Source organism: Lucilia sericata, unplaced genomic scaffold (assembly GCF_015586225.1).
Source record: "Lucilia sericata isolate MDLA Ls3-8-SP2 unplaced genomic scaffold, ASM1558622v1 Contig000002F_arrow, whole genome shotgun sequence".
Taxonomy (NCBI): domain Eukaryota; kingdom Metazoa; phylum Arthropoda; class Insecta; order Diptera; family Calliphoridae; genus Lucilia; species Lucilia sericata.
Window position 1 is genome coordinate 1,368,138 of NW_023994043.1, and position 16,064 is coordinate 1,384,201.

The 16,064-nt window shown below is 30.1% G+C and overlaps 1 protein-coding gene across 20 annotated transcripts in view; it reads right to left on the reverse strand.

Moving 5' to 3' along the window:
- LOC119616084 (transient receptor potential cation channel trpm) overlaps nucleotides 1–16,064 on the reverse strand; it is a 236,896-nt gene that overhangs the window by 14,876 nt on the left and 205,956 nt on the right. For 10 of the 20 annotated variants that reach the window (XM_037972276.1, XM_037972258.1, XM_037972249.1 and 7 more), the window contains 7 exons: nucleotides 12,723–12,800; nucleotides 9,535–9,591; nucleotides 8,725–8,763; nucleotides 5,078–5,224; nucleotides 2,752–2,909; nucleotides 2,458–2,648; nucleotides 2,251–2,396 (listed from right to left, as the gene is read on the reverse strand). In XM_037972276.1, coding sequence (XP_037828204.1) covers nucleotides 2,251–2,396; nucleotides 2,458–2,648; nucleotides 2,752–2,909; nucleotides 5,078–5,224; nucleotides 8,725–8,763; nucleotides 9,535–9,591; nucleotides 12,723–12,800 — 816 coding nt within the window. The remainder of the gene's footprint in view (nucleotides 1–2,250; nucleotides 2,397–2,457; nucleotides 2,649–2,751; nucleotides 2,910–5,077; nucleotides 5,225–8,724; nucleotides 8,764–9,534; nucleotides 9,592–12,722; nucleotides 12,801–16,064) is intronic. The other 10 variants (XM_037972313.1, XM_037972349.1, XM_037972406.1 and 7 more) reach the window with 4 other exon arrangements.

A 16,064-nucleotide genomic window follows, 5' to 3' on the forward strand; every position in this document is an offset into this window, starting at 1 on the left:
ATTTCCTTTTCTCTTTGCCTATTATATTTACTTTTCATGGGAAAACCACTATAATTATACAAATTTTTATACCCAACATCAAAAGAGATGGGGGGTATATTGATTTTGTCATTCCGTGTGTAACACATCGAAATATTGTTCACAGACCCCATAAAGTATATATATACATTTTATGTGGATCGGTCCATAATTGCCCCTACCCGCCCATATAAGGTCCCCCTTCAGAAAATGACTTTATCGCTTATTATTGGCGTAAAAATACGAGTATAGCGAAGAAATTTGACATAAATATCTTAGGAGCCAAAACCTTTCCAGCTAATTTTATGTGTATAGGTCCATAATTGACCCTTAAATGGATGGATCGGGCCTTAAATGACCCCATCCCGCATATAAGGCCCCTAACAGAAAATTACTTTAACGCTCATTACTGGCGTAAATTAAATTCAATGTAATTCGACATAAACTAATTTTAAGCTAAAATACCATGTAAACCTTGTGCGCAAGCTACAGGCCAAAATTTTCCAGATATTTTGATAAAATTTGGACCATATTCATAACTCTGTCAAATATACTACTATCTCACCAAAATTTGGCACAACTGAGTTTTATATAGGCCATTCTAATTTTTATAATTGTCGGCCGTCATCTGACCCTAGCCACCATACAAACCCCCCTCTCAAAAATAACTTAAATGTCCAAAAATTGACTTATAACCATTAGTATCGCGATGAAATTAAGCATAACTAACCTTTATATAAAGGAGCGCACAACAGGCCCGATAGTGGCCTAGGTGAATTTCTTCGGATTTGATGTAGTATTCATCCTCTTATCAACCTAACCAACCATAAAATTACATCCCTCTTCCTAATTTGTTGAAAGCTTCTTTTAGAAATTTAGTTTTTCATAAATAAATTGCTTAAATATATAGGAATTAAGGTAAAATTCAACATAAAAAGTTTCTTTATGAAAATAAATAATTTTCAAAATATACCCATGGTGTAGGGTATCATATAGACGGCCATGTCCGACTATACTTTCCTACTTATTATATATATATACTTATATATATTCTACATTAAAGAAGAAATAAACATTTTAAATGGACGCAATAGCTATAGGAGGCGAGGCACCTCCCACATGAAGAAAAATCGTACATTTGAGAAACTATTAGAGTTAGAATCCTCATATTTTGCACGAAGAGCCTTAGAGCGGAACATCTAAATTTGAACTAAATGCAAAAATTCGTATAGCATTCGTATTTAAAATATATTATAATTATTTATAAATGTACACATAAATGTCAAAGTTCTTCATGTAAGATTTGAAGATTCTAGCTCTAATAGTAGTTATGTGTACCGATTATTACCGATTATTCCAATTGAATTACATAACAGTACTCGTAAACGACCAAATTCGGTCGTGACAACGAATCTGTTTGCTCTGTTCATAAATTTTATCACGATTCCAGCATAATTAACATATTTATGGACATTTAACATAATATTATTGAAAAGTGTTTATGGTGAAATCTATGTGAAATCATGAACCTTATAATCAATAAAGTTCGACATTTTATATGTGTATTCAATAACATAAAATTATTTTCAAACTTGCTAGCAGTAATTTTATTAAAACAATTGCATTTAGACGGAAATTCAATAATTATATCATAAGAACTATAAATGTTTAAATAAGCGATGTTACCGAATGATCCGAATGATGATAATGACACAGTTTATTAATATAAATAAAAATCTTTATGTGTTTCTGAATGCATTTGATATATGCATGTTGATATATCAACGCATTATGCGAATTTCTGCGAGTAAAAAATTTTGGAAAATTTAAAGATCTTTCCTCATATTTAACAGAAATTAATAAACATAAATATTTGCAATGGTTTTTTCTACAAATGACTTTATGTTTTTACAACTTACACACAAGATATGTATGTGTATGTGATGTAAGTAGTTGGAAATTCTAAGTTATATGTATGTATAAGTTTTTGTCTAAAAATAACTTAAAAATAAATTAAAAAATCATATGTATGTATTCTCTACAAGTGTATGTATGCATATATTAAATCATAAAATCTACTGTAGAATAAATCATTCGATACTTTGGAAAATATCTCATGTTTGATTAGGACACACACGTATTATATACACACACGCACACACATAAATAATTCGGATAATTGTTGAAAATAATTTGTGACGGACATTAAGATAAACGAGCGAGAAAACTTACCTCTCGTATTAGACGCCAAGTAGGTTCCATATTGGGGAATAGAATAGCCTGACGACTGACACCAAAACTCATCAAGACCACAGCGAGGAGAACGACAAAATAAATCATGTTTTTAACCATTTTACCCATCATTGTTACAAGTGGACCTGAACATTAAGAATAAATAAATATACATATTTATGTACATGGTCCTTGAGATATACTTACCCAAATACTTATTAACACCCAAAATATTTAAAATCCTTAAATACCAATAGATACTGTCCACACAATAAATAACTCTTCCAATGTCCATGGTATTTGGTCGAAAACGCAATGAGAGTCCAATGAAAAAGAGTATAATTGCCGCACCATCACAAGGATTCCACATGTTCCAAGCCCAAACGGAAAATTTATGTCTGTTTAATGAAACAAAGGACAAAATAATAATAAATTTATGAATGTTCAAACCTCAAACAATAAATAGTACATAGTTTCAATTTTAACAAGAGAAAGACTTACGTTATTGCCACAGGTTCTGAGGAAATAATTTCACGAATTTTTTCAAAGCCCAATGTTGCGATATACGCAATAGAATACATTTCCTGCCATCGTGGTTTTTGCTCCATTTTAACCAATACCGTAAATGTGAACATCAAAAGGAAAAACATGTACGCCATCTAATTGAAATTTGAAAATAAAAGGATATTTATTGATTTAATTAAACAGAAATTAAAGATGTAATGTGTAAATTAAAAATAAACATTATTTAAATGAAATAATTGGCCGATTCACAAATTAATGTCCAAAGCTAAATTAATGTCCAAACTAAAAGAGGAACAATGTCCATGAAAATAGTGACAAGAAAAATTTAACTTTCGGGAAGGAGCATTCGAAAGATCAGAGGGTTTAAAAAGACTGAGTACGGCCGAAGGCTATCTATACTGGAAATTTTTTAAGGAATCTAATGTGCAACATAATCCGGGAGCAATGACCACTGATGGACATTACAACACACCAAAAAGGTGATATATCATCTGTGGACAGTGACACTTTTAATTCAGAAATGGGTAATCGTTTACTGAATAGAATTCCCCCAAACTGTGGTGCCTGTTGCAATTTGGATTTTAGACTGGCTTCAGCTGGCCTCAGGAGTTTTAAACTCTGGGGTATTTCGAAAAATTAAGATATTTTTCAATATAAGTATATGCGTACAATCAATCCAGATTTGTCAAACAGAATGTAACACTTTTGAAAATGAAATAAACCAGATTATTTGGTTAACACAAAATGTTTATATAAACACTCTATTTTTAAGATATTAAGTTTTGATTCTGTTATACGAAATCCTATACATAACAACAAAATAGCTATAAACTGCTAACGCAAATTACGAAGGTTGATTCGATATTGTAATTCAGATGCTGAAATACATACATACATAGGTAATTCAACTGTTCGTGTGAACATAGTATAAGTTATCTTGCACCAGATATAAGGAATTTTAAGGTGATTTTTGGTAATTTGCTTTGAGTTAATTGTGGACCGAATAATACACTGAATGTATAATTGCAATGCTTAGAAAATGAGTTTACTGGACGTAATTCCTAAGAATTTTCCAATCAGTGTTAGTCAGGAATGTTATTTCCAGAATAATATCATTTCCAAGATATTTAAATCTAACTTCGACGAATGCCTAACAGTGGCAAAGAAAGTGCCACTGTCAGGCAAAAGTTTCACTCTCCTCTCCAATTTTGTATAGCTGTTCCCGTAACTCTGTGTGTCCACTCATTTTGAGGAGATTTCTCGTCTTGCTCTCACCAGGGCCACCCCATAGGATATTTGTGGGAGAATATTCGGTCAAAGATTTCTTACAATCCAATACGGTCTTAGATTTAATTCTATCACCTGATATCGCCCTAATTGCCTTCTGGCTGTCGGTAATATATATAGCCCTGTGTTGATCCTATCCTTTATGTGGTGTCTCCATTTTAATTTCCGGTCAAGGATACACCTAAGTACTTAACTTTCTCTGTCACCGGTATATTCTTGCCCAGGAAGCAGGGTTCAGTATACGTAGAAATGTTTGTCTTTCTTGTGAAAAGACAGATTTTCATCTTCACCGGGTTAACATTGAGGCCTCTCGGTTGAGCCGAGCTCAAAGCCGTATTCAGAGCCTCCTCAGCTCTTCTACACAATTTTAAGCTTTTTGTGGAAATTATAATTTAAAAATATAAAAAATAACAAGAAAAGCGTGCATTTGCAATTATCATTAGAGATGATTTGCAATTTTAACTTTGCAAGAGAAATTTGCTTTTTTTTTAGATAACTATGGTTCCATTAACATCAACTATGTGTGTCATGGTCTCCAGGAAGTAAACTTTGTTAATTTTTAGGAACATTTTTTTATTTCAAAATTTAATTTTTGATGATTTCCCAAAAAAGTTGATTCAAGTGATAGACGTTCGTTATTTATTTTTGGAAAACAGTACATAACTCGAAAGGGTTGGGACTATATCTTAAAAGTGCGAAATTTTTTTAAATTTTTTAGCTTTTATTTTGAAGCATATTAATTTCGCGCCAAAAGATCAGACAGAGAACGAGAGAGCATTTTGTATCGATAGATCCATATAAAAGAGATAATCTAAAAAATTCGAAAATTGACCCAACCAAAATTTTGACACTTATTTTGATAAAAATCGAAAATAATGTACCTAAACCCATTTTGCTGGTAGGCAACTAAGGATCATTCCAAACAACTAAGGATAATTCAAACAATCCGGGACAGTTTAATGTAAATCTAGGTGTAGATAATATAATAAAAAAGTAATAAATTTTCGCAACTTACCGAATCAGCCCAAAATTTCGTTATAGGTGCTGTGTAGAATTCATACACTTTCTTTTTCAGCCTTAAGGGTTGATGCTGTTTCACTTCGTAATCGGTTGTATGGAAAAATTCTCGAAATTGTGATGGATCCGAATCCGTCAATGATACCTGGCATTTTTAAATGTGTGTTTTTTATAAAATTACACAGAAAGAAGACAAAACAAAACATAAATATTAAAGAATTGAGATTAATACATTATTATAACTAAAATCACATTCAAATACATTTTCACTTTTTCAAACTACAAACAAATTTGAATTTTATTGTATAACATGTGTATATTTACAAGACGTATTAGAAGAATAAAACTAATTATTATTTACAAAAAATATAAATATGTATAGACAATTACTTATTAAGAAATACGACTAATTAACCAACCATCTTCCCATTAATATTACAAAATACATAGTAAGTATTTATAATTATTTATTTATATTTTTAATTATGGATAGTTATTATTAGAATAAAAATGTTGGTGTTTTATTTGTAGCAATTATTTTACTAAATTTTAATAAGTTTATTTATTTATTTATTTTTTTTTTGTTAAACAAAATCATTCCTTTGTGATAAAGAAAAAAAAAGAAAAGTTTTAAGCATTTTACTGCGTCTACACGGCATACAAAGCTAAATTAAGAGTGACATTTCTCGTAAACCGCAAATGTTCATTTTATGACATTTAGCGCTATAGAAGATGTGAAGAATTCGTGTTTTTAACAATAGACAGCTCCAAAAAAATAATAATTTTAAAAACAAAATTGGAAGAAATTATATCTTTTTTGTCATCAAATCTTTCGATAGTAAACCTTTAGCCCAGGGAAATAAAGATTTTGCTGAGGACTTTTAGATAGTTAAATGGAAATTCTCACATAGCTTCTCCTTACCATTATTAATAAGGTATTAAAATACACCATAAATATCATGTGCGCTAAGTGAGTTATTGGCGGTCAAAGGTGCTAAGGGGAAGCAATGTGTCAATTTTAATTTAGCTATATAAAATTTCCCCGATTGCTCATTTTTTGCCAAATTTATAAACTATTTTCAAAGTATTTTGAATTCAAGTCATCCATCGTGTCAATTTTTCCCTTGTATTTCTTTGGAACAGTCTAGTGTATGATATTCTAATGTGGCATTTGTGAATAGCATGGCAGAGTTCTTGATAAATGTGATTCTTTACTACGAGCAGCAGAAGAAAAGTTTATGAAAAACTACTTAATATAAAAACTATTAAATGAAATGAAAAAAGTTTTATTTACTTAGATCTCATTAACAAATTTATATATTTTAAGCTTTTTGTGGAAATTATAATTTAAAAATATAAAAAATAACAAGAAAAGCGTGCATTTGCAATTATCATTAGAGATGGTTTGCAATTTAAACTTTGCAAGAGAAATTTGCTTTTTTTAGATAACTATGGTTCCATTAACATCAACTATGTGTGTCATGGTCTCCAGGAAGTAATCTTTGTTAATTTTTAGGAACAATTTTTTATTTCAAAATTTAATTTTTGATGATTTCCCCAAAAGTCTATCACTAGACGTTCGTTATTTATTTTTGGAAAACAGTACATAACTCGAAAGGGTTGGGACTATATCTTAAAAGTGCGGAATTTTTCAAATTTTTTAGGTTTTATTTTGAAACATATTAATTTCGCGCCAAAAGATCAGACAAAGAACGAGAGAACGTTTTGTATCGATAGATTCATACTAGTGGAACGGGGCAAGGTCTGGATTATAAGGCGAGGGTAAGGCAAAACTTCCCAACCATAAATCTTCAAAATATAAGAAAATGCTTTGTCTAACTAAATATAACTTTTGTTAAATACAATATTTTATCATATAGTGAGCATGATGTATATGTCCTTTCGAAATTTAATGGAATTGTTGAAAATATTATTTGATACAAGAAAAATTCTTGGCGCAAAATGAAGTTCCGTTTAATAATAACCATGATGATGCAACGATTTTTATTCGGCATGTGGGCTTCTTATTTTAGGGTGTCTTTCTATTGAAAACCATTTGGCAAAGACTTACTTTGTATACTTCTCAATAAATTATTTGGAATGTCGATATCAGGCATGGGGGTAAAGACTACACAAAATAAGTAATTCATTACATGGTCAATTACAATTAATTGTAATGTGTAATTGAGCAATAACCAATTACAATTACTTGTAATGTGTAATTGACCAATAACTAATTACAATTACTTATAATTGTAATTGAAGTTTTGCCAATTACAATTGCTCATAATTGTCATTAAAGTATTACTTATTACAAATTATATGTAATTATAAGGAACAAAATTCACAATTACAAGTAATTGTAATTGGAAATTCTTCAATTACAATTGCAAGTAATTGAAATTGGAAAAACTTCAAATACCATTACAAGTAATTGTAATGGTCAAAACTTCAATTACAATTACAAATAATTGTAATTGGAAAAACTTCAATTACAATTACTTCAAATGTAATTGTAATTCGAAATGTTGTCATTACCCCTCAACCGTGGTCGATACGAATAGCATAAATTTACCGACATATTATAAATATGTATTTACTATGGTATGGTATGTGGCCTCCAGTAGGTTAATGTTCTAGTGTGGTAGACCGGAGGTGGAGGGTACGATTCTCACTTGCGGCACTGGTTAAGAAGCGCACAACAGGCCCGATAGAGGCCTAGGTGTATTTCTTCGGATTTGATGCATTTCCCCCGAAAAGTCTACTTTTGCTACATCACGTCACGCACCATTAACTGCTTATATCTAGGGGAACAATATACATATTTTTAAATTGTTTATACATATTTTTATGTAGAGCTCTAATAGCTCCATGCATAGCATAAAGAGGCGACTAATCAAAAACAATGGTCCTAAGATATTGTCAATTAATGTGCGTGACTTGATATGACAATTCTGACTACTTTTCTTCTTTTTCAGGAACATTGGCCATTTCTAGTCATCTAATGATTTTCTCTTTTTTCGAGAACAGATTACATTTAGCCAAGAATTGGAGGTTATGTCTAAAATTGGTTTAATTTGCACAGGTAAAAAAACTTAACACAGGATGCTCCTGTAGGTTAGTTGGTACAGTTGTGGTCTGTCATAACGGAGACCTTGGGTTCAATAACCACCCACTCTGGTAAAGGACACAACAGGAACGATAGTGGCCTAGATATATTTTCGGATCTGATGTAACATACATCATCCTTTCATATTATCTAAGTAAGAAATTAATAACTCTCTAAACTTTTTAGTGTTAGGTCCATAAGAGTTTTTATATATAAAGCTTATTGACTTTTTAAAAATGATTACACTCTTATGAGTGTATTAAAATTTTTGTCATATTTTGTAAATTAGTCGATTACATCTTTTAAGTCCAAGGTCGCATTTCAGGCTAAACAGAAAAGCGAAATAATAAAAAATCGTTCAAAAAATATAAAAAATAAAAATGGAAAGTTAAGCAATTTATTGCATCAGCTAGATATCTATGTATGTATGAATATTCTAAATCGACAGAGTGCAATATTATAAGTCGTAAAAAAGTTTAAATAGAAGCGAAAAATACTCAATATATAATGAATGAACAGTTTTACGTTAAACTAACTTTGGAGGGTGGTTCTTCCGCCCCGGCAGTGATATTAACCTGAAATTAATCGTAGTTGGTGATACAAATGCATACAAAGAAAATACATATTTAAAACATTCAATACGTATGTAAATAGAAATATTATGATAATTATTTTATTTCATAAGGTAATGAATCAAATTAAAAAATATTTAAATAAATAAAAATTAATAATTATTTGTAATTGTTATCAGTGATATCAGGTGTAAGTAGAAATAAAAAATGGATTCACGACTCCAAAGACACAAATAAATTAAAATTAAAATAACAGTCTGACAAATGACAGCTGTCATTTTGAGTTTTCCTAAATTTTGATCCTACAAAAACGTATATATGTGGGTGGTAGTGATTTTAAAAGTGTTAAACTATTTTCTAAAATTTATACTGTTGTTTTAGTTACTTTTTGCAGTTTTTTACCTAAGTGATCTACAGATTTCTAAGGGACTTATTACAAAATCTCATTATTCCACTAAATACTTTTGTATAATTTGTAAAATAATTAAATACAGATAAAGAATTAAGATAGAGTAAAGAAGTTTGAAAGTAAAATTATTTGTGTGGGTAAGTGTGCTTTTAATAAAATTTCAATTGCAATAGACATTTCTTTGTGTCTTGGGTATCTTTACTACTATTTTGATTTAGTTTTCTTAACTGTTTGCCAATAAATTAAAAAAAAATGTAATATTAAACATATGTACTTATATAAATTAAGAATTAATAAAATTAATTATTACTTGTGTTGTACGTATGTATTTATATGTATGAAGAATCTCAAAAACTTTTACTCACTTTTCCGTTTTCATGTACTTTGGTATCACGCAGAGAATATGTATCCGCCAAAAGTGCCTGCAAAGGTTTCAATGCGGAATTTCACGATAAATCAATTTAAAACAAAATAAATCAATTAATTTTACAAATATATTCTACTAAGAGTGTAAATAAGAGAGAAATCTAACAAACTAAACTAATTATTATTGGATTTTGTAATGTAATTGTTTTGAGGTGTATTTGGAAAACGTCATATTTATTAACATTAAATCAATAAAGTGAGAACAAAAGTATAAATATGTATAAATATTTATCTACAAGTAAAATATAGGTACAAATATGTATATCTAAAATATTATAAAACGTATATAAATTCAGACGCATATAATATTGAATATTTTTATTTAAAAACATGTGATTAAACCTGAAACTAACAAAAAATTTATGTCTTATTCATATTTAGAAATTCAAACTATATATAGGAGCATTTCAAAAATTTTCGAACAGGTTTCGTACCTTACCCTTTCCGATTTTGATGAAACTTGGTACACACATTCTTTTTAGATTTTATCAAGGTTCCAAATTCACATTTTTTAAGATTTTTTTCAACAAGCATTAAATTTGACATCGTATATTTTCTAAACTACTTATCCAATTTTAATCGTTTTAGTCTCTTGCTAAAGCCTATTGTAGTTTGACAATATTTTATTTAGAATATTACAGTTTAAACATAAGGATAATGCTATTAAAAAAACGTCCTTTAGTCAAGGATATATAAAAAAAGGTACCTTCCATTTTCTTTAATCCTTCACATAAGGTTGCTTACAGTGTACTCAACAATATATAAAAAATTTACAATGGGACAATGAGGGGAGCCAAACATTATAGGGGTGGCTCCAAACTAGAAGACAAAACGGGTCTGGTGATCTTCATTAAAAGAACGGATATGCTCTTATCTTCGTAATCACAATACCAGCTTCCAGGCGTGTGTGTAAATTGAATATGATTCAGTATTTTGCCAAAAGATGTCAACATATTTCCGACAGCCAGAAGGCAATTAAGGAAGGGCGATTGAGGAAGTTATTTTGATGAATGCAAAACCGTTCGACGCTACAGGGGCTGAATTAAAACATGTAGGAAAGTATGGTCGGATATGGCCGACTACATGATACCCTACAGCATGGGTATATTTTAAAAATTATTTATTTTTCATAAAGAAACTTTTATGTTGGATTTTATCTTAATTCCGATGTATTTAAGCAATTAATTATAGGCCGATTCTCAACAAATTGGAAAGAGGGATGTATTTTTATATAAAGGTTAGTTATGCTGAATTTCATCATCTTTGGACGTTTAAGATATTTTTTAAAGGGGGGTTTCTATGGGGGCTAGGGCCAAACGACTGCCGATCGTTATATACATTGGCATGGTCATTTATGCCTATGTATATGAAACTTAGTTGTGCCAATTTTTGGTGAGATAGTAGTATATTTGACGTAGTTATGAGTTAAAACCCCAAAATCGGAACGTCAGGTTGTATTCCCTTTTCAATAGGCATCGTCCTTGTGCCGAAAAACTCGTATGGTCGAAATTTTATCAAAATATCTTCAAAATTGTGGCCTGTAGCTTGCGCACAAGGTCTTAATCGACTCAGAAAGTGACTCTGAGTCGATCGGTATACTTTAAGGTGTAGGACCAATATTTTTCGCGTTACAAACATCAGCACAAATACACCAGTATATCAGCACTATACTGGTGTAGTGGTCCTACCCACTAAAGTCTTATGGGGTGCCTACAACGAGACGAGAAGTCTAACCCGAATGTATAAGTCCGATGTTAGTCAGAAGGTACGTTTTTAGTGGACACCCAGACAACAACTATATAGTTGGAGCATGTATAGAGGATAGTAAAACGCAGGATGACTTTCTCTTTTATTGTCAGGCTTTCATCGAAATTCGATCCAAATATCTTACTATGATATTCCAAATATTACATTCCTAAGAAACTACGTCCAGGAAACAGAGTTTCTGAACATTCGACGATAATTACTTTTATAGATGTAAGTTTCTTCCAAAAATACTTTCATGAAAAGAAGCTCAAAATAGGCGCGATTGAGGCCTAGCTGTACATTTCAGATCTGATGCAATATAGGTAGCAAGATCGTCGTTGCTACTATTTTTCTTAATACAAAATTATATAAATTTGTGTATGGAAGGTATGTGCCCACATTATTCAATTTTTAAGATACATGAAAGTTTATCCAATTATCTATAGTAATTTTAGTAAAAAAAACTAATTATTTTTTCGAAATATTCTATAATATATGTACTAATATAATCTGGGAAGCTAGAAATAAATACGCTGCTATACATACATATACAAACGAAAGGAGATTCCCTGTGTCTAAACTTGTAAATCAGACAGACAAAGTTACATCATCTTAGATTCCTATAGATAGGGAACTATAATACATAATTTTGGGGGTCTACGAATGTCAAAATCATCACCCCATAAAAACAGATTGTGCACATGAAACATTGGTGATAACTCTGCGTATTCAGTTTTCACAATTAGCTCATATGTCAACCAATTTTGATTTTTCTTTCGAAATTGTCCTTTGAACTTTAAAGCACTTTTCAGGGGATATAAAAACTAATTATGAAAAACTGTATGAAAATTTTTGGGAAATTGTTACAGGGCGTTATCATATACAGGTTTCAGTCAGAAAAGTTCTGGAACACAGCTAATGATTACCTACCTACATATATATGGAAACTATATTTAGTGAACAATAAATAAATCATTGATGACTTCATGAGTACGACACTGATGATACCCCAAAATGAAAAATTTACAATAAAAATAACCCAAATGATTAACTTTGAAACCCACGTATCAGTTGAGCTATAGCTCAACTGATACCAAATTATTTCCTAAAATGTTTATAAGCCACAGTTCTGTGTTATTATATAAATTTCAAATCTGATATACATATAAAGCTATTCGTTATTGTATGTATTCCTTTGACATTTCCAAACAAATTTTAAACTTAAACGTACTATCTGGACTATATGCATGCTTTAAGGAACTAGTACTTTAAATAATTGCAAAATTATAATTTAAGCTAATTATATATTTTGTAGGATATTATCTACGTTCTAATATCAAATATACTAAATAAATCCTTCTCGAAACATGTTTGAACTTACATTGGTAGAATTAGCGTAACTATTATTTGGGGATGGTGATGATTTCTCAATTTTTGTTTCGATTTGTAATAATTTATACTTTAACAAAAGTAAAAACGAAATAACAAAATGTAGGAAAAGAACATTTTTTATAGATTAAATGCGTTTTTATAATAAAGTCGAAATAAGAAATAAGATATACATAGAAAATAAATTAGAATTAAACATTACTAATTTTATCATTTGGTTTTATAATGCTGTAGCAGTAGGAGTATTTTATATAAATCTATTTGAAATAAATATAACATCAATACTTATGGCGCAAAAATTGAAATTTCGCATGTTCCTGCGGAAAATGAAAATATTGCTCATTCTAAGATACCATTTCTCAAAATCAAAGGATAAAAAGGTGATTTTTTAGGTTTTAATGATTTTTTTTCACATTTCTTAAAAAGAAAATATATTAAGATTTGATATCATATGAAAGGGGCTTTCAATACCATCAAACATTTATGTATATGCGATCACAAAACTACTGACAAATGTTTAATTTTTCAAAAAAAATTTAAAAATTTCAATATTTTTGAACTGGTACTCGATTGAAAGCGTTCCTTAAAAATCTTTCATATGATATTTAAATTTCATAACATTTCTTTGTGTGAAATATGAAAAAAATTGTCCCATCACACCTAATAATGATCGCAGGACAAAAATTTTGTGAAATGAACAAAAGTTTCATTTTTTTCCATGTAAACGGGGCGAACCCAATATATATTATGAAAGAGCGTCCCACAGAAGAAGATTTTATGGGAATACCCGCGATATTAATAACAATTTAGATTATTAATAATTTTTATTATTTCACAAATTGACAGTAATTTTCAACTTCAAAATGCATGCACGATTTACTATAAGAAATCCCCATGATATTGGGACACTCAAATCAATAGTTAAGTATTAGTATCAGTAAACAATATTTTTAGAATACTTAAAATACAACAAATAAATAATTATAAAGTTAAATTAATAAGTATTAGATTACATAAATAGATACATACATATGTTGTTATTTACAAGACAACATTAAAGGACTTATAACATATGAAGGACTTTATATCTAACACGTACATTGTATTTGCTTTAATAGCAAATACTATGCCATTCACAAAAAAAAAAATTCATGATTTAATACATAAAGTGATATTTTGGATTTGAATAGGCTTCTAACTTAACTTCAATAAATATATTTCATATTCCGTGATAGGAAAACCTATTAAAAATATTAAGTAAAATTTTTCCAGATTATTGTAAATAGAAAACAAGTAAGAAATTATAGTCGGGCGAGGCTGACCATATAATACCCTACACCTGTTACAAAAATTAAATGTGATTAAGTTTTCATAATAAAGCATTTAAGTTGAATTGTACCTTGTCTCAGATATACTTAAGCCATTTATTGTTGAATAAAATTGTGGACATTTAAGTCAAATTTTGAAGGGGGCTTTGTATAGGGGCTATGGTCAAATGAGACCCTATAATTATAAAATTCATGAGAGTCATCAATGCTAGTATAGAACTTGGTTTTGCAGCTTTTTGTCGAGATACGATTATATTAAATTATGAATTATGAACTTGAAAGCCCTATTCGTAGTGTTCAGTTGTATGGGGGCTAGGTGAAATCATGGACCGATGTTAACCATTTTCAATAGGCTTCGTCTCCGGTACCATAAAATATCATGTGCCAAATTTCATTGAAATATATTCAAAATTGCAACCTGTAGTTTGATTACAAGGTTTACAATCCCTATTCAGGGGTTCAGTTGTATGGGGGCTAGGTGAAATAATGGACCGATCTTAACCATTTTCATTCCCTGAGTCAATAGAAGATCATGTACCAAATTTCAAAATTTTACAAGCCCTATTAAGGGATTCAGTTGTATGGAGGCTAGGTGAAATTATGGACCGATGTTAACCATTTTCAATAGGCTTCGTCTCCGGTACCATAGAAGATTATGTGCCAAATTTTATTGAATTATCATCAAAATTGCGACCTGTATTTTGATTACAAGGTTTACAAACCCTATTCATGGGTTCAGTTGTATGGGGGCTAGATGAAATAATGGACCGATCTTAACCATTTTCATTCCCAGAGACAATAGAAGATCATGTACCAAATTTCATTGAATTATCTTCAAAACTGCGACCTGTAGTTTGATTACAAGGTTTACATGCACGGACATAGCTAAATCGACTCAGATTCATGATTCTAAGCCGATTGGTATACTTTAAGGTGGGTATAGGACCAATATTATTGTGCGCTACAAACATCAGCACAAACCCAATATACCCTCCCCACTAAAGTGGTGTAGGGTATATTTAAGTCCAAATTTCCAAAAAAAAAGACCTAGTTTGGCCAGCATTTTTTTCAAATCCAAAATTTGAAATGTTACAACATCGCGAAGTCACGTTTGATAGTAAACTTGTTATGTCTTATGCTACCTTTCAGATATCTTAGTCTAAAGTTTGTAAGAGCTTAAAATCGATTTTCGTTAAAGCCATTTTCTAAAAAGGTATATAGAGTATTACTTAATTCAGAGTGATCTTCATATTTTACAGAAGTTTTTTGTGCTCTTTATAAATTCACAACACAAATATTTGCTGTTAAAACATAAATAGGAAAGGCTATTTTATGGTGGCAAAGTTAACTCATAGACTAATTTCAATAATTTTTGTCGTCAAAAACATATATGTATCTGGGAAACCATTAGAGCTAGAATCCTCAAATTTTACACGACCAACTAGCAAATTTGGGTATTATGGGGGCGTGGCACCTCTCATATGAATTAAATAGAAAAAACTAGAGTTAGAATCCTCATATTCTAAAATTTTTAAAACAATGACCGGACTACCTCCCATATGAACTAAATGCTAAAATTATGTATCTGTAAAACTATTGGAGCTAGAATCCTTAAACTTTGCACTGGCAACAGAGAAATCAATTTAGAACAAATCAAACAAGGACATTTACAAACAACGGGTTATCTTGCAATACTGGACGTTGCGCATCCCATATGGGATATACAGAAGGTTGGAGTCCTCAAAAGTTGTACCTGTAGTTTTAGTATCAAAATTTTCGTGTCAAGTAACCCAACACAGAAAAAATTATCAGTATCTTATTTTCAATTAACATGTTTTTCTCTTTCTTTAATTTTAATTTAAGCAATTTTTTATTTGTCTTAATTATCTCGTTGTTTAAAACCTAAGTTTACAAATTTGATTAAATTTTTAATTGATTCAATTAGTTTTTTAATTGATTGAAAAAAATTTTCTGGCCAACTTTTCTGTTTTTGTTTTTTTTTTAAT